Source organism: Gigantopelta aegis, chromosome 4 (genome assembly GCF_016097555.1).
Source record: "Gigantopelta aegis isolate Gae_Host chromosome 4, Gae_host_genome, whole genome shotgun sequence".
Classification (NCBI taxonomy): Eukaryota; Metazoa; Mollusca; class Gastropoda; order Neomphalida; family Peltospiridae; genus Gigantopelta; species Gigantopelta aegis.
The window spans coordinates 94,143,836-94,164,381 of record NC_054702.1 but is presented as its reverse complement, the minus strand read 5'-3'; the positions used below and the strand labels follow the sequence as shown (position 1 = coordinate 94,164,381).

Genomic DNA, 20,546 nt, shown 5'->3' with positions numbered 1-20,546 from the left:
GTTAGTTAGTTTGTTTTGTTTAACGACACCACTGGAGCACATAGATTAATCATTGGCTATTGGTTGTCAAAATACACATTTAAAATTCGATCTGCACATCAGTTTATACTTATTTTTATTTTGTTTTATAGTTCAAGCAAGTTGAACACGCCGTATTTTGATGTTATTTATTTTTAATAATGTACGAAAACGACTTGCTAGACTGGTTTCCGTCTTCGCGTAGGACCCTTATTTCGTGTGGCGTCACCTGGCGTTGACTTCATCTCAAAACCTCATTAACCTGAATGTCCGTTTTGTCAAACAATATTAACGCCTCGAAAAGAACAAGGGACGCAACTCATTAAAATAATCAGTTCAGTTTGTAGCAATTTTGCAACTATTAACGAAATGCCCTTCACTAATATCGTTTAATTAAGTTATCAGTAATTACATGTACACGTATGTCGTGAAACTGTTGGGCGTTTCCTAAAGTATGGAGGGTTTTTTTGTTTTAATATAGATGTCCAGCTGTTACCATGATGGTGATGGTTAAGATCTATTAAAGCGATAGTTAACATTTCACAATCGTGTCATTTAATTTAGGTGAAATAATTATTTACTTTCTGTCATTTTTGTAATAAATGTATGATTAAGTGTGAAACGGTTTCGTATAATAGGCCAGAGCAAAGGGAAAGCAAGCATATCTTCAAAATGAACGCTGTAAGAGGCAGTCTGACTTTCGTTGTGCTGGTAGGCGCTCTGTTAGCAGGTATAGTTTTATATACTGTCAAGTTTGTATTAAAGGGACATTCCTGAATGTCCTGCATTGTAAGATGTATCCGATTAATGAAATCTTTTAAAGGGACATTCCTGAGTTTGCTGCATTTGTAAGATGTTTCCGACTAATAAAATGTTTCTACGATTAAACTTACATATTAAATATATTTTCTTGTTTAGAATATCCGTGTCTTTATATTCAATGTGTTTCTGGTCGTCTTAATGTTTTGTAAGAAGCCCGAACTTGATTTGATTTAAATAATTTCGTATGTACGGAAATATAGGAAATACAATTAAATTTAACCAAGTACAAGTACTAGAACGATCAGAAATACGTTTAATATACAGCCATTAATATTTTATGCAGAAAAAAAATATATATTTGATATGTAATTAGTCGATAACGTCTTTAAAATTGCAGCAAACTCAGGACTGACCCTTTAACTCATCATCATCACCACCATCATCGTCATCGCCACAACCATAACAACAACCACCGTCATCATCAATGTAGTAGTGTGTGTAACTAGTGAAGAGGTGCCTATTGGTTTCAGTGTTTGCCTTGTCAGTGGAGATTAAAGGGACATTCCTGAGTTTGCTGCAATTTTTAAGATGTTATCGACTAACAGAGACTTTTTAACGATTGTAATTACATATCAAATATATTTTTCTGCATAATATATTAGTGTCTGTATACTAAAACGTGTTTCTGATCGTTCTAATATTTGTACTAGGTTAAATTTCATTTTATTTCCTAAATTATATTTTTTCGTACGTACGAAATTATTTGAAGACAAAATTCAGTATGGGCTTCTTACGAATCTTAAGACCACCAGAAACACATGAAATATACAGACACTGATATTCTAAACAAGAAATTATATTTAATATGTAAGTTTAATCGTAGAAATATTTTATTAGTCGGAAACATCTTACAATGCAGCAAACTCGGGAATGACCCTTTAAGGTATGTGTTGCTTTTAGAATACACTTAAGGATAAGGATTTACTTAGCACAAACAACTTAGTTCAGTGGTCAATACGTAATACGTGGTAATAATAATCGAGTGTTGTTATGGAAGCAAACTTAATTACAGGTGTGTGTGTGGTCTTGATACAGTTTTATATGTGAGGACAATTACATTCCAGGTGAAATCTGCTGCTCTGGTGGATGTGGAGAGCTGTGTGTAAACTCGGATGGACTGCCAAGTAAACGTGTTAGTATACCTGTTCTATAACATATATAACGTACTTACATCCAGTATACCTGTTCTATAACATATATAACGTTTGACTGGCTTTTGGTTTATTTCAGCTTTTTATTGAATTTTCTTTTTCACGCTAATGTCGTTAGGTTAGAATATTCAGCCATGGTTTCTGAACAAGGGGCGACAGTATATATTTTGAGTCTCTTATGGCTATAGTAAATAGAATGAGTACCTAGGAGGGTGGATGGCAGGTATAGTTGCAACACACACAAACAGCGCAAATTCTAACGAATAAACTATATTTCAGGTTAAATTAGTTTTTACTCCCACCCCCATTGGTTATAGGTTAACTAGAGGCATTCTATAAATGTTCCAATAGCAATTTAATATTAAGGCACGTCCGCTCCGGTCGCAACTTCTGACATTGTCAGTGGCTGAGTCCGGTACGAAGGGGGAAGTATGGATATTTATCTACAGCCTTGTTAGAATAGTTTCAACTTATTATCAAACACAACTACTCCGATATCAATGATCATTTGATAACAATTCATTATTATGTTGTTGTTTTATTATTCTGGATTGTCATGATTGTCCTACTATACTACTGTGACCTAAAAAAAAAGTTATTCCAGGAACCCAACCCTACTTAGAGAAAAAATGGACGACCCTAATTGTTTGGGTTTTTTTTTTAACATGTAGGTGAAACGAATAGCAAATGAAGTAAAAAAAACTAATAATAAAAGTGGGTTTTTTAAAAGATCTGAATAAAGTATTACCAACTACATTCAGTTGTCTTGTTTGCTTTCATGGTCAGGATGACTCCTGCTCATCCCCAAGAGACTGTCCTGCCAGCCATTGCTGTGTTAACCGACAACCAGGTGCTACTTCCGGGGTTTGTCAGAAGATGGGAAGTATGTCGGCAGGTAAGAAAATTAAAAGTTTGTTTTGTTTAACGACACTACTAGAATACACTGATTTATTAATCATCATTTGGTAATTTTGACATATAGTCCTAGAGACGAAACACGCTACGATTCCATTGATAGCAAGGGATTTTTATATGTACTATCCCACAGACATGATAGCACATACCACGGCATTTGATATACCAGTCGTAGTGCACTGGCTAGAACGACAAATAGCCCAGTGGGCCCGCCGATGGGGATCGATTCCAAACTGACCGCGTATTAAGCGAGCGTTTTACCATTTGGCCATGTCCCGCCCCGTATATATGCAGGTAACCAGTGATATATAAAATTTATTTTAATTAATTATGATATTATTGCGTAGATTACACAATATATATATTTAACTGAAACTGTTAGCATCATTTTCAACCTTCCATGATTGATATATCAAAAGCCGAGGTATGTGTGGTCATGTATACAGTGGTGAAGTAGTTGGTTTCATCGGAAGACTATGTGTCAGACTTATTACACCAATTACACAGTATAAAATTATTAGAGATATGGGTGGAGGTGACATCAGCTTCATCGTCTTGCACACTTTGAATGTGCCCCATCTTAAATATGTTAAAAAGAAGGGCTTAAAAGCTTTGAATATTTTAAAAGTTATTGGTAATACGGAATAGGGAGCAGACCGAAAGGTTATGCTCCGTCTGTATAGATCTCTAGTTAGATCAAAAGTTGATTATGGATGCATTGTGTATGGGTCGGCACGCAAGTCTTACTTGCAGATGCTAGATCCTATACACAATCAGGAACTTAGGCTTTGTCCTTGGTGCATTTAGAACATCTCCTGTAGAGAGCTTGTACGTTGATGCACACGAACCTTGTTTGGGTGCTAGACGTGCCAAGCTTTCTCTACAGTATGCTGCCAAGATTAAATCGTTACCAACACATCCAGCTCATGATGCGGTGTTTGACAACAAATATATGAACTTGTATGATGCAAGGCTAAATGCTATACGTACATTTGGTCTTCGTATTAAGCGTTTTTTTTATCGCTTTCCAACATTGATTTATCAGACACTTTGGAAACATCTTCATTTTTTGTTTTACCACCATGGTGTATTACACCACCTAAAATTGTATTAGATCTTTCGCACCTAAAGAAAGATCGTACAGATGCTGTTGTGTTTAAACAGTTGTTCATGGAAATTCAAGACAAGTACCGTAATTACATTCCTGTGTATACAGATGGATCACGGGATGGAAATTCTGTGGCTTGTGCTACAGTCTTTCCATCAGACACAATACTTTCCATGAGACTGCCCGACATGGTGATACTTAAGTGTGTCTTTTTATCTATTGCGAATAAAGACATTGTATTTTGTTGGGTGCCCAGCCATGTTGGCATCAGGGGTAATGAAAAGGCAGATTCAGCTGCCAAGTCTGCTTTGGATTTGCCTCATGCCAGGGTTGGTGTACCTTATACTGATTTTAAAAATAATATCAACCAATTTATCTTTTCGACTTGGCAACGTGATTGGGACGGTGAGGTTGCGAGCAAGCTTCATGCTGTCAAGCCAGTCTTGGGAGTGGCAGTCCTCCTATAGACAGTGCAGGAAGGATGAAGTAGTCTTGTGTCGTGCCCGCATCGGTCATACTCACTTGACCCATTCATTTATCTTCAAGAAAGATCCTCCACCTCAGTGTGAGTACTGTCAGTGTACTCTGACGGTACACCACATTTTTGTGGAGTGTAAGCATCTTCATGAAACTCGAAAAGATATTTTTGGCCAAAGTAATGTGATGGAATCATTTCGATTCCATCCAGAACGTATTTTACAATTTTTACGTGACACCGAGTTTTATTCTAAATTTTAATTATATCTATCTGTGATATTTGTATTTTTACACAGTCCTTTACACTGTTTTTATTTAACTGTTGAATTTTTATATTCATGTTGATCATTCGTGCTGGGGTGTCGTTAGACATTCATTCATTCATTCATTCATTCATTCATTGGATGAATGTTTAACGACACCCAACACAAAAATACTCATCGGCTATTGGGTGTCATAAAAGGTATATGAAGTGTATGAAAAGTTTAGTTATATAATTATTTATAACCACAGTGTAAGGAGCTGTGTGTGGGGGGGGGGGAGGGGGGGGGCGGATATAATACAGCATAAATATCGGGGTAAATATATTTTAAAACTTTGTATAGAAATCAAAGTGCTTTAAAAACGTTAAAACTAACTCTGGGTGGAATTTAAAAGATTCCCAAAAATGTCTATTACCACATACATAATTTCTCGTCGGCTTCAGATGATCACACTCCAAAATGTTGCGCAGTCAGTGTACACTGACAATACACACTGAGGAGGCGGGTCCTTCTTTGAAACAAATGAATTTGTCAAATATGTATGGCCGATTCGTGAACGGCACAAAGACTTCATCCTTCCTGCACCGCCTATAGGATGACAGAATGACGCTTGTTAGCGACCGTACCGTCCCAGTCATCTTGCCATGTCGAAAGCATATACTGCTTAAATATGATATTTAAATTCACTGTAGGGACACCAACACGGGGCAAATTCAAAGCAGACTTGGCAGCAACATTTCTCTTTTGATTGCCTTTAATGCCAACTTGCTCGAGTTACCTCCAGCCCTCCCCTTATTGATATATCAATATCAATAAGAGGAAGGCTGGAGGTGACACGAGCTAATGCCAACATGGCTCAGTACCCAACAAATATAACATCTTAATGGCAATATATAAAACCAACTATGGACAATGAATAATGATTGTACCCAAATATTGCATCAGTGGAAGTAGCCAGAATATTCTGACTGTAAGAGAGCTACAGTCCGTCCCATCATTCTTTAAAAATTTGTTGTTGTTGTTTTTTTGTAAATAATTTCAGTTTGGTTTGACGTAAGAACAAAAATAAAAATAAAATAAAATTTTTTTTATTTGTCATGTAATTTAATTTCTATGTCGAGGGGGCCCCGAACCTGAAGTGCACCCCCCGGTCTAAATCCGGTCCTGAAAAATTGCCAAATGTTTGACATCCGATAGCCGATGATTAATAAATCAATGTGCTCTAGTGGTGTTGTGACGGAACATGCTCTTAATTTGTTTTCGCCTGTGGCGATATTAATTATTTTGGAGGGCCGTGTGCAGTTCCAAATTGCACTTAAGCCCAGATGGGCAACTTGTTACGTGATACCTTTGCGCGGCGGTCGTCTAATACACACCCAGCCCAGGGGGCCAGTAGTTACGTAATACCTCCGCGAGTGCGGTTTTTTTACAACCGTGATTTCTGGCGAACTGGCGACAGCCAGTCTGACGATCTAAGAAAATATACCGACTCTGGGAGAGGTGGAAATATCAGATGATACGTGAGGTACCGCCTTGTGCCCCCAGGCGATATTCGCTGTCTCTGAGAGTTTTGAATAAATAGCTAGGGTTTAGAGATATCTGGGAGAAAGATAGAAAGGCTCCAGGGGATCGCTGTCCGTCCACTGAACGATCTATATTAGTTGAGGCGGGACTTTGGTAAATATATATTTTCTGCTCTGTGTATAACCTTGATGTGATTGATGTGACTTTAAATATTTTAATACTGTATTATACCAATATTATTTAGACGGTGCTGCCGGTCATCTGACGCAGTAATCTGTTGGCTCACTGTCCTAAATAATTATAAAAAGCTTAACCAGTCATCCTAGAGGACCTAGGTAAACTGTAGGTTATTGTCTTTATTGTACCAGTATTAATTCTGTGTTACTAGGTTACTGAATGAGTAGTAAGGGTTAATTAAAAATTAACCAGTTAGGAATAAAGCTGTAATTCCTTTATTAATTAAGTTCCCCTGGAAGCGTTTCTCAATTATCACACGTGTGTGTGTTAGCGTTTCTCAATTATCACACGTGTGGGTGTTGTGTCACGGTGAAGTGGTTAGCATATTGTGTAAACTAGACACCTAGAGATTAACTAATTAAGTGATCAGTTCTGGGTTGTTATTATTTGTTGTTGTTAATTAACTACTGCGGCAGTACATTTATCAGCGTAGGTTAATACAGATTCCAAAGAGTATTGTGTTTTGTTGTGTTTTCTAGTGAACTAAACGTGCTATAATAATATATACTTTATATAAGATCGTATCTCTGATCATACCTAGACGAGCCACAGCGGGTATAACTGCCTGTTACAGAGAGATCTAATAGATAAACAGTTAGGAGAGATATTTGGACAATCGTGTTTCATTCAGTTACGGGTATTATAGGATCCCCGTGACAGGTGTCGTTAAACAAAACAAACTAACTGATTAGTTATACAGCTGTTCGTTAGTTCTTACACTGCCAACATTGTGATTTGAAACCCAACTCATCAATGTTAACTTGACGGGCAATGCAAGGGAAGCAACTCTCAATATACCTCGCCATATTTATGATAAAAAAAAGATTTCCTTGGACTAATAAAGAATATACTTCATGTTGATGTTTTACTGAAACCAATCAGAGCCGGTTTATCCTAGTAGCACGTGCTACAGGACACGCGCTTCGGGGGGGGGGGGGGGGGGGGGGGTGATGTGTACTTAAAGTTAAAGAATAACTAGCTACGAGGAATTACGAATTATCTGTCCCAAGTGAATGAATTTTATAAACCCGAGGCTCGGGTTTTACAACATTCATTCACGAGGCACTGATAATTCGTAACTCCTCGTAGCAATTTGGTTATTCTCTTTATTACCCATTGTCAAATTTAACTGATTTTTAATATCAGCCGTATAACCTTACGCAAGTTGCAGGCAGTGCATTACATAATGTTAGTGACGTCATGACATAACGACGTTCTTTTTACAGCCAGATGTTTACAGTACAAAATAATACGACACTACACTAGTTGTATTAGAAAATACTTTTTTGTCTATGCTATTAAAGGGACATTCCTGACTTTGCTGCAATCTTTAAGATGTTATCTACTAACAGAGACGTTTTGACGACTGTAATTACATATCAAATATATTTTTCTGCATAAAACATTAGTGGCTGTATAAAAGATAAAGATAAAAACTTTATTGCATATAAACATTCCACATACGGAACTGGATGGAAAACATATGCATAAACAAGAAACAAACAAAATGACTAAAGAAGGACTAATTATGGGCAATACATGTATAATCGTGAAGAAATTTGCATACCGCACTAGCACAGGCTGGATTTTGGTTTTGCATAATATATATACTCATACTTTTAAATAGGTAATTATGGAAAGTTAGATATGCATATAATTTGACACGTTTACTATTATATTTCTTACATATTATGATATGATGGTATTCATCTTCAATTACATTGCAGTGGTCACATAAACGTTCTTCCACTGGAGTGAAGGGTTTTGTATGGCGCCCAGTCTCTATTTTTAATTTGTGGTCACTGAGACGTAATTTAGTAAACGTTTTACGGTGTTCTGGGTGTATACAGTGTAATAAATATGGCTCTAATTGAATATTGTGTTTATATAATTTGTACGTACGCATCTTATTAATGGATCCATCTCTTTTGGCTGGAGCTATAAGGTTTTCTTTTAAAATAGTGTGATACTTAGTTTTAATTATATTTATAAGATGAATGGGATAATTAACAGTGCTTCGTTTTTGATTCAACTCACCAATGTAATAATATAATTTTTGAAGCCAACCAATATTTTTCTTTTCAAGGCTTGTGCATTCAGAGAAAGCATGTTGTAAAATAATGTTGTCCGTAGTTTGCATATGGGAGTAAAAATGTAGCATTCATTTTACCACAGACAACAGGAGTGGGTACAAACCTAGCTCAGCTCCAGAGGCTCAATTATGGGTACGACTATTAACCTGTAGTGTTGATTTACAAAATTTTAAAAGCACTCTCTCTGGCAGGAAAGTTTCCAAATATTTTAATGATATGAACTGGGCACCCCAAACCTCACTGGCATATAAAAGGACAGGCTCAACAAGAGAATTAAATAACTGGCATGAAATGTCTACTGGTAGGTTAACATTTGAGAATTCTTTCTGCATCTTGTAAAAACAACCTAGTCCTTTGCTCCAAAGTGATCGGGAACATTCTTTAAAATTTCCATTTTGAGTAAAGTCAACCCCTATATATATATATGTATACTTTGTTACAACTGGGACTTTATTGCCCGAGAGATGCCAAGTTAGCTTATTTGTTGTACTTTGGCCACCAAAAATAACACTTTTTGTTTTATTTAAATTAATAGTAAGATTGTTGTCATTACAATATATATCTAGTTGATCAAGGAGCTGTTGTAGACCATGTGGGGTTTCTGATAAAAGTAGAAGATCATCTGCAAAAAGTAGATGGCTTAAGCGCATTGTGTCTAGTGATACTTTATCTCCAATGTTACATATATATTCTTGAAAGTCATTAATAAACATAGTAAATAGTGTTTGAGATAAAATACAGCCCTGGCGAACACCAATGTTTGATTGGAATGGTTGTGATATGCCTTTATCAGTCTGAACACTATATGTAACTGTCACGGGGATCCTATAATACCCGTAACTGAATGAAACACGATTATCCAAATATCTCTCCTAACTGTATATCTATTAGATCTCTCTGTATCGGGCAGTATATACCCGCGTGGCTCGTCTCTAGGTATGAACAGACATAAGATCTTATATAAAGTATATATAATATAGCACGTTTAGTTCACTAGAAAACACAACAAAAACACAATACACTTTGGAATCTGTATTAATCTACGCTGACAAATGTACTGCCGCAGTAGTTAATTAACAACAACAAATAGTAACAACCCAGAACTGATCACTTAATTAGTTAATCACTAGGTGTCTAGTTTATACAATATTCTAATCACTTCACCGTGACACAACACCCACACGTGTGATAATTGAGAAACGCTTCCAGGGGAACTTAATTAATAAAGGAATTACAACTCTATTCCTAACTGGTTAATTTTTAATTAACCCTTATCTACTCAATTCAGTAACCTTGTAATACAGAATTAATACTGGTACCTATCACAATAAAGACAATAACCTACAGTTTACCTAGGTCCTCTAGGATGACTGGTTGAGCTTTATATATATTTAGAACAGTGAGCCTACAGTATACTGCGTCAGATTACCGGCAGCACCGTCTAAATAATATTGGTATAATACAGTATTAAAATATTTAAAATCACATCAAGGTTATACAACAGAGCAGAAATAAAATATTTACCAGTCCGGACGGACAACGTTCCCCCTGGAAGCCTTCCTATGTTTTTCCCCGATAAATCTAAATCCAAGCTATTTATTACAAAAACCGAATATCGCCTGGGGGCACATCGCGGTCCTCCCCCTATCATGTGAATTTTCCACAGCGACCAAGACATTTTTTTCCTTAGATGGCCAGACTTACTGACGCCACCCGCTCGGAAAACAAGGTCGTAAAAGAGAACTCGCGGAGGTATTACGTAACTACTGGCCACATAGCCTCCACACTTGGTCTGGGTGTGTATTAGAGGGTACGGTCGCGCGGAGGTATTACGTAACAAAGTGCCCACCTAGTCTAAGTGCATATTGGGACTGCACACGGCCCTCTAAAACAATTAATATCGCCACAGGCGAAAAAAAATAAGAGCATGTTCCGTCACAGTAACATTAACATATAAAGATTCGATTATTTTTAAAACATTACCTGTAACCCCCATAAGAGCAATTTTATTAAATAATTTGCTTCTATCCACATAATCGAATGCTCGTTTGAGATCTACAAAGCATGCATACACCTTTTTCTTTTTATATTTATATTTATCAATCGGGTTTTTTTAGTGTAAATATGTGATCTGTTGTTCTAAATCCTTGCCTGAACCCAGCTTGACAGATATCAATTTGGTTGGTTTGTTGTAGGTAGTCTACAATTCGTTTATTATTTTGCAAAACAATTTACCAATACAACTACTTAGAGCGATTCCACGATAGTTACTTGGGTCTGTTTTGTGCAAAGGGACAATTATTGAATGGGCCCACTCTGGAGGAAAATAGCCTACTGGCAGCTCGCGAAACGAAAGATCAAGAGCCAGTACGCTAAGTACCTGGTTGGTGACGTATCGGATCCCTACAAACTGCCAGGCGGGATCAAAGAGGAAGAATTCAAAACTTTTCCGGATGGCAACCAGGTCGCCATCCACCCTGGGGATCTACGGGGAGTCGGGCAGGTCCTTGTCATCACTTCGCGTCGGGACGGCTTGTTTAGACAGGGGATCCTCCACAACGAGATGGACAACTACACCATTCACAGGATCATCAAGATCATCGCCGGCGCTCAGTACCTCCCACTGGCGTAATGCATATGGGCCCACGACTTCAGGAAGTTGGTGCCCCACTCCAATGAGGACTACATCATCTCCTCCCCGTAGACGCCAACCTTATCTAGGACGGGTATCCTCCTTTTTGGGCTTAGTTGGACTTTAAACAATTTTCGGCCGAGCTTCAAAATTTGTATGTTTATTTTTTTATAAATAGTCCAACACACTTCTCTTTGGCGCCCGTTCACTTGCTCAAATCACCTTAAAACTTTTTAAACTACTTTTGGATTTAATTTCTTAGTCCGGACATGATTGGGATGCAGATATTCTCCGTAGACTATTTTTTTAGACAGGTAGAACCAAGGAATCGAACTTCAGCCAATCACAGCATGGCCCTACTTTGTGTCTACTAGTCGGTCTGCGCAGTCGCTGGACCTTTACTAAATGGTTATATTCCAAATTCCGCCCACTTCAAACTTACCCCCCCCCCCCCCCTGGACTTAGTCACTGGCGAAGTCAGAGATTAAGCCCATGACAGGCGTGCATTAAGCTTTCGTGGCATATATGCACGTTAAACCTTTACTGACTGACTGACTGACTATTGACAATATATCATTGAAAAGTTTGACAACATGATCTAGTATTAATGGAAAGAGACATTTGATAAGCTCATTACTGACATTGTCTACACCCTGTGCCTTTTTCAGCTTAATATCTTCAATACATGCTATAATTTCCAGTGCTGATAATCACTTGGTTATCCTGCAGATTAGTATAATCAACATCATTAGAAGAACAGTTAACTGTTGGATCTTGGTAGATCTTTTCAAAGTGGTCTACTAATTCATGAGAATCAGGGAACACTTCGTTTTTTGTTTTTTTTTATCCTTAATACTGTTAACAAGTTTTGAAACAAGATCACTTTTATGAGACCTTTTTTTATGACGGGTTAATCTCTTATATTTCTTTTTGGACAGCAATGCATTTTGCTTTGTTTCTTGTGTGTTATTAGCATTAAATGTCTTGAAATTAGATTCCATAGCCAATTTGGCATTTTTGCATTCTATGTCAAACCAAAGATTTTCTTCAGAGATCTATTTAGATTCTGATTTTTGGTAGCATATATATTTATGGCATTTACTATAGATTCAAACAAGTTGACATAGCAGCTTGCGTCTACATCCGACGTTGGTGGTGGTGTCAAAATGAACCTATTGAGTGCCTCTTTGTTTTCATCTGACATTACTGCTGAGTATACACGTGGCATGCTATTATTCTGCCATTTTCTTTGTTTACGTTTCGTGAATTTATGGCTGAATTTTTTGGGATTTTCCTGTGACTTTTTGTTTCTAACTGATATATTAAGTTTTAGGGAGAGCTGACAGTGGTCTGATGTCCATGAAAGTGGTTTAATGTTAAAATATTTCACATGGCTGTAGAGTTCTTCAGATGCAAGAACATAATCTACAACACTCTGACCATTGTACCTGTGGCATGTAAACTGTCCCAAGTGATCTCCAATTGCTAGTGATATGAGGGATTGTCCAAATTTGTTCGTTATATTATCTCGGTTATTTCTTTTTGTCTCCATGGTAGTAAAAATATCTGACTGAGTTTGGTCACTCCATGTCCTGGGTAAAACAACACCTTTGACGTACGGTTTGGAATGTGTTGACCGATAAAACGCAGAATCGAGTCACCTAGGAAAAGTGATGTTACTTCATCACTGATGCATGTGTTGGGGGTGGGGGGTGGGGGGCTGCCTAATGTTCTCATATTTACCTTCCGTTTGAAGTTTGGTGTTGTGAATGGTCTTTACATTTTGCTGTTTCTTTTTCACCTGAATAAATTGCTTTTCTTCGTTGTCTTCTTCTGTACTTGATTGCTCATCTGTGTTGTTTATGGGGTTGTTTGTTTCTTTTATGCATGACATAGAACAGTTTTCTTTAACGGCCGACGTCAGTGGTACATTTGATCTGTCCTCAAACTGTCCCTCTTTAATTTCTATCAAAGTCTCCACTGTTGATTTCTGTGAAGTTTGGAGTAACTCCACATTTATTGCATATACTTGTAAACTGGCAGATAGGGCTCTGTTTTTCTTTTCAAGTTGTTCAATTTTTCTTTCTAGCGTTTCATTGACCTTTTTTATTTGGATATTGTCAAGTTGTAAGTTTTCTATAGATCTGTTATGGGATTCTTGCATTTCCTTTATGCGATTTGAGAATTGCACTCTTATGTCGTTGATCATTTCTTCCGTGTCCCTCATGTGGTCGTCCAGCAGAAAGCTTCACGTAAGTCTGTAATCTTTTGGCTAAAATCTAATGTGGAGCCAGCGCACTGGTTACCTTTTCGTGTTGTGTGTTTTGAATGGTTAGCTTTTACAGGTGTTTTTTTTTGTTTTGTACAGTTTTTTAGGTTTAGTACAGCTGGTGTCATTGACCTCATCGTCCATATCAACTTCAGAATAGTTTCTTGTCGATTCCATACAAGGCGTTGTAACAGTATAGTCATCCGAGTTATCAATGGATACTTGAACAGGCATATTGGTTTGCATGGTGTTAGAAGTGGATAGATCTTGTTCAGTGGTGTCTAGAGTTTTTCTGTCCTCTAGTTTCATTAATGTGGCAACATCTTTCTTACTTATTTCTCCGATAGTTATGTTTTTGGCAATTTGTGACAGTTTTGGAACTTCGTTCTCAACCCACAACTGTGCCTGCCCCTGAAACATTAGATAGCATGTGGTTCTGTATGCGTGCAGAGTTCCCCACTTAATGTGTTTCCCTTGGCTATCCACAGTTGCTATAGCTATCTTGTCTTCAGTGATTGTTGTTTTGGTTTCATCTGTTACTTCTGTCCATGTGATTCGTAATTGATTGTCATGTTCACTCTGTCCCCAGTATCGGTGAAATATTGCTTCTCTATACAATTGGAAAATGTCAGGTTTTAAAATCACACTTGCACATTTATTGTTATTTTTCCAAGTGAAATCAGAAATATTGTTTTTCACATCACAAACATTCAGGGTATTTTTTATTTTGGATAATGCTTTCTCTCTGTTAAAGCCGCACACCCTAATTCCATCCAGCGAAAATAAATTATAATTTGGTTAATCTACAAACCTGTAACACACTTAGATCACGTTTTTATCAAATGGAGTGAAAAAGCAGGTTTTATATCGATAAATACCATGGGAATCCCCATGTCCCAATTGCTTGAAATAATTTTGAAAGTTAGTATTCAAATGTCGCTCGAAGCACAACAATGCCTACGTCACGACAAATTTCACAGACTTGGTGTGCGTTTCTTTCACCTCTTCTGGACATGTTCCAACTGTTCTGTCCTGGTTATATCCTCTCTCCAGATATCGTAAGACTTAGCAAAATTATTGGTTTTAAGGGTGTGTAACGTTTTGTATTGAGACACTTACTTGTCTGAACTTTATTGTTACTGAAAATGTTCACGAACTGTGAAGTAAAATCTCACAAATGAACAACAACAAATCGGATGTTGATTGCGCGAACCATGCACGAGAAAACAAACCGAACCAAAATGATAACGGTCACGTGATATACCAACGTCTGTGACATTGAAATGGAAATATCCCCTCTAAAAATAGATTAGACCTCGTCTGCTCAACGGTTTTTTCTCAGACGTGCGTGCGATTTTATGAAATACGAAAAATGCATTTTGTGGCATTACAAAAACCAGGATTACCAAAAAACACTTAAGGTGAATGGAAATGTATATTTTAAATAATAAACGGTAAGTAAAGTGCAATTTTATTTGTGAAAAAATGGGTTTAATAGCAAAAAACAACGCCGTAATGGTTAACAACTAGCCGTAACTAGGGTGTGTCCCTTTAAGTGTATAGTTTCTTGTGTCTTGGTGTTGTGTTTTTGTTGGTGGTATACTGTTATTACATGTGGGTACTATCTCATCTGTGGCAGGATCGGACAATAAACATGCCTTACCAGGGGGGTCCAACACAGCCAAGGCCATCATGGCCAAGCAGCGTTGAGGGTTCACTTACATTATGCAACTCTGTTTAGGTCCAGCTGTTTAACAGAGGCACATATTCTTGCAAAGTTTTGGGTAATCCAAAAATGGTTTTCTTTAGAAAAAAAAAACAAACAAACTAACTTATATGGCTAATGACTTGTAGCATATGACGTCGCCATTTCAAAACGATGTCCGTTGCATTAAGATGTTGATCCAATAGCTCGTATCAAGAAATAAAACCTACATGAACTATAATAATATTTACATAAAGGTTACCGCAATAAAGAAACGAAGTTCCACACAGTTTTTTCAGTTCCACATTGTATTTTGTAACTTTTAACAACACTAAATCACTTAGTTAAACAAAGTAACGTTTCATCAGCGCCATGATGTCGTTTCTGATCATTTTAATATTTGTACTAGGTTAAATTTTATTATATTTCCTAAAAAAAAAGATTTTTTTGTACGTACGAAATTATTTGAAAACAAACTCCAGTTTGGTCTTCTTACAAATATTAAGAGGACCAGAAACACATTGAATATAAAGACACTGATATTCTAAACAAGAAAATATATTTAATATGTAAGTTTAATCGTAGAAATATTTTATTAGTCTAACATCTTACAATGCAGCAAACTCGGGAATGTCCCTTTAAAGCCACTGTTTAAAAATATATATACCATTTTATGTTTATAAAACAAATGAGTCAAACATTTTCTGTAAATCATTGTAGATTGTATAACGTGTGTGGAATCTGACTCCTGAATGGAAACATTATATGAATAAAGTGAATTTCTGTATTGGCTTTAGAAGCAATCTCACACTGGGCAGAGATCAGACAAATATTACACCGTATATGGGTAATAAAGGGGGGTTGCAATATATATATATATATATATATATATATATATATATATATATAAAACCTGGGAAGGGGAACCCTCTGCGCGTGCTGTAACCTCACCGTGGTGCAGGGGTGTAACATTCTCTTTGAGAATGGCCAATACAGCACAAATTGAAATTTTGAATAAAAGTCAGTATCTATCTGTGATATTTGTGTTTCTGCACGGTTCTTTACACTGTGTTTTTGTTTAAATCTTGAATTTTTATATTGATGTTGATCATCACCTTATTTTTTTGTCCCCAGCGTGTGCTGTAACCTCACCGTGGTGCAGGGGTGTAACATTCTCTTTGAGAATGGCCAATACAGCACAAAATTGAAGTTTTGAGTAAAATTCAGTATCCGTAAAATTCTGTGATATTTGTGTTTTTGCACAGTTCTTTACACTGTTTTTGTTTGTCTTGAATTTTTATATTGATGTTGATCATCACTTTAGTTTTGTTTCCATTTACCATAGTTTGACACCCAATAGCCGATGTATTTTTCGTGCTGGGGTGTCGTTAAACATTCATTCATTCATTCATTATTTGTTTGCATTACCATAGTTTGACACCCAATAGCCGATGTATGTTTCGTGCTGGGGTGTCGTTAAACATTCATTCATTCCATTCCGCTGTTATTTGTGCTACAGGCCCCGCGGCTCTGAAACCAGTCATTGTGCAAAGAATGAAGACAATTTTGTTGTTAATAAGTGTAATGTTTGTGTTGTTTTGACCTATTTTAGACATATTGTGAAGAACGGCACACATAATGAGAAAGGAAACCCGTTGCCACCAGTTCTTGGTCTCTTTCCGACTGGAACGATAAATAAGCAAATGGACCCACTGAGGGGCTCGATCCTAAACCGACAGCGCATCTGGCAAACGGTTTACAACTGGGATAGTGACCGTTAATTTGTGTATTTTGTAACATGCATGTGAATTGTTACATCTCATTTGATTGGTAACGTTTTTTATGTTTCAGTTTGTTATGTACGGGATCCCTACACGGCCACACCCCCTCCTGGTGTAGTGCAGACCTGCCCTTGTGGATTCGGTAATTACTGTTCAGGAAGACCAGGGAGTATTGATGAGTTTGGAAAGAAAGGTTTGTGTTGATATTTTGTTTTATCTTATATTTTGAACAGCCGTTTGTATTATACAGGCAACGAAATTTCACTACGCATCAGTTACCATCCTTGTGTAGACAATATAACTTTTCAAGCACAAAGATACTACTAGCAACTGAATGGTTTAAAGGGACATTCCTGAGTTTGCTGCAATTTTTAAGATGCTATCTACTAACAGAGACTTTTTAACGATTGTAATTATATATCAACTATATTTTGCATCATAAAATATTAGTTGGTGTATATTAAACGTGTTTCTGATCGTTCTAGTATTTGTATAAGGTTCAATTTCATTTTATTTCCTAAAAAATATGTTTTCGTACGTACGAAATTATTTGAAGACAAAATCCAGTTTGGGCTTCTTACAAATATTGAGATGATCAGAAATGCATTCAATATACAGACACTGATATTCTAAACAAGAAAATATATTTAATATGTAAGTTTAATCGTAGAAATATTTTATTAGTCGAAAACATCTTACAATGCAGCAAACTCAGGAATGTCCCTTTAATATTATACACGTTGTGTGTTTCCGGAAAACCGACCCTACCTAGAAAAAAAGGGCCGACCCTATTTATTTTTTTTTTTTTTTTTGGGGGGGGGGGGGGAGGATGTTTGCGGTTTTGGGGATTTGTTTTCATTAATATGTATCCCGTATGGATGAATTTAATCTTCTTCTTTTCCTTCCTTGGGATAAATTTAGTAAAATGAAATCTTTTCACCATCTATATATCATATATATACACATACATTGTGAAAATATTTCGAGGAGTTAGTCCAGTTGACCCACCCATCCCCACATAGGACCGAACCACCTCTGGACACATTCTCCGATTGTTATGCTGTGTCAATCTTCTTAATAATAAAAATAGACAATATTTTACACTTTAAAAACTAAATATTTATAATAGATACAGGAATAAAATGCATATTTGTATGTATCAAATATATAGTGTATAACAGGTTTTTAATTTTTCTGTTACAGGACTGTGCAGGTCTTTCAAGTAACACAAACTGTTTAGACCCAGGACCAAAGAAGACTAATGTGCAATATAATTTAAAATAAAATGGCACATACTCTTTAGAAATGTAGTCACCTTGTTTTCATGTACTCTCCTCTCCAAAAACACACATCTACACGCGTATAACTGGGACTATTTGCAATATCAAACAATAACACTGATTACAATGAAGATTTCCTATGTTTGGCATAAAAAACAAAATACATTCATTTCCTCAAAACTCAGTGGTATTGACTTGTGACTCTGAATAGCCTTATTGGAAATATGAAATGTTGAGAATTAGCCATGTTTTCATTACTGCATGCATGAATGTATAATACCAAGTTTAACTAATAAAGACCAGATATATAATTTATTGATTTGCGTTTTGCTTCATTGTAACTGATTTATATACTAAATAGCTGGGTTATGGTCTGGCTGTTTCATTGTATCTGGTCAGTGATGGGTCCTGGTAGAGGTGTACGAGTTCGCCCCCACTTGTTTGTCAGTTCTTAATAATGACTGACTTAATACTATTACCAGAACCACCAATTGCTACTACTACTACTATTAGTAGTAGTAGTGATTCATGGGTGGATGACATCACGGTTGTACTTCTTCTAATGAGCTCTGTCCTGTGCTAGTTATGATTTAGTAAACTAGTCTGGAAGTGGCAATGGACATAGATTCATGGAATCGACCACTATTTTGCCAAATAGCCATTCGATTCTGCATTATGCGGAGATACGGCCCTGAAATCGTATTACCGCATTGTCTTGCAGAATTACTACTATTACTGCATATTAAATGGACATTCCTGAGTTTGCTGCAATTTTTAAGATGTTATCGACTAACAGAGACTTTTTAAAGATTGTAATAACATTTTTCTGCATAAAATATTAGTGGCTGTATATTAAACGTGTTTCTCATCGTTGTAATATTTGTACAAGGTTACATTTTATTTTATTTCCTAAAATAGATTATTTTTTTCTTACGTACAATATTATTTGAAGACAGTATCCAGTTTGGGCTTCTTACAAATATTAAGACGACCAGAAACACATTGAATATACAGACACTGATATTTTATGCTGAAAAATATATTTAATATGTAAGTTTAATCGTAGAAACACATCATTAGTCGGAAACATCTTACAATGCAGCAAACTCAGGAATGTCCCTTTAATCTTTATACAAGTACTACTACTAAGTTGTGTTAACGATCGACATTTATGTAAACATAAAAGATGGTCGGAAAAAACAGGTGTGTTTGGGTAGTATCATTTTTGGGTTAGGCGAGTCAGGCGCCGTGAAGATTTGTAGTTTGCGCCAATACAGACGCGATGTGTTATGCGACATTCCATTCAATGCATTCAATTTTTTGACTGATGCCATAGCCTTAATACACCAGGTCGATTTATTGGAATGAATGAATGAACGGATATTTAACAACACTCGTTATTTTCGAATTTTAAAGTCACTACATCATAAAATATATGTTCGTGAAATATGCACACTTTGATTAATATTTTTTAAAAGGAAAAATTTAAAGCATCCACCCCTGCGTGTACTGTTATCCTCACCGTGGTGCAGGGGTGAACCATTCTCCTTGAGAATGGCTAATACAGTACACTGGAACACTGGACAATTTTGTTTTTGTTCAAATGTTCCCATGTTGTTAACAAGTCTCAGCATTAGCGGTTGTTTCTTTGCCCATTTTTCACCGAGTGTTTCTTTTCTCTTTTTTCTTGGTTTTCAATATCAATATTTTGTAAAGAGCATATTTGTTCTTGAAGTTGAGCTGATAATTCATCCAATGTTTGCCGTGAGGTGCGATCCGTGAAAATGGATGATGGGATCCTGTGACCGAGTTGGGGCATACCTGCGGGTATTACTTCTGACAATACATCACTTTGGCCCGGAGTTCAAATAGACGGGCGGTCAGGTAGGCCCGACCTGATCAATCGGCTGGTCACGCCAAGCTCCAGAGCAAACAATCTTTGTTTTCTTTACATTAGTTAAGAGCAAACATTGTTTTATGCACCATATGAATTTGTTGCTCTTGGGGTGGTGACTAGGGTCAATTGGGTGGTTTTGTTATTCTTATTGCCCAAGTATATCAACCATGTATCCCTAGCATGGCTGTTTGCTGGTTATCCGCAGCACCATGTCCCCTTGTTGCACTCGGTGGTGGGTGGGGGACATGGTTGATGAACCTTTTAAACCTAATATGGGTAAAACAAATTTATCAACCTTAGATGGGACGTTTCGGACTTGTTGTCTTCGGACGAGGAGTCCATGAAATCTAATGTGAAGAAATCCAAAGTGATTT

At 36.7% G+C, this 20,546-nt stretch overlaps 1 protein-coding gene across 1 annotated transcript; it reads left to right on the top strand.

Annotated features, from left to right (window-relative positions):
• The first annotated feature begins 669 nt into the window (after positions 1-669).
• LOC121372385 lies at positions 670-18,590 on the top strand. Its single transcript, XM_041498688.1, has 5 exons — positions 670-748; positions 1,905-1,972; positions 2,778-2,886; positions 17,066-17,188; positions 18,199-18,590. Exons 1-5 carry the CDS (start codon positions 691-693, stop codon positions 18,219-18,221), a joined length of 381 nt encoding a protein of 126 aa, XP_041354622.1. The 5' UTR covers positions 670-690; the 3' UTR covers positions 18,222-18,590.
• The last annotated feature ends 1,956 nt before the right edge of the window (positions 18,591-20,546 follow it).

What these genes read in the sequence shown, in the direction of transcription:
- LOC121372385 (XM_041498688.1), top strand. Translation starts at nt 691, where the DNA reads ATGAACGCTGTAAGAGGCAGTCTGACTTTCGTTGTGCTGGTAGGCGCT. An exon ending in GGTAGGCGCTCTGTTAGCAG is followed by an intron (nt 749 to 1,904) that starts GTATAGTTTTAT and finishes ATTACATTCCAG; the next exon opens with GTGAAATCTGCTGCTCTGGT. An exon ending in GATGGGAAGTATGTCGGCAG is followed by an intron (nt 2,887 to 17,065) that starts GTAAGAAAATTA and finishes TTTATGTTTCAG; the next exon opens with TTTGTTATGTACGGGATCCC.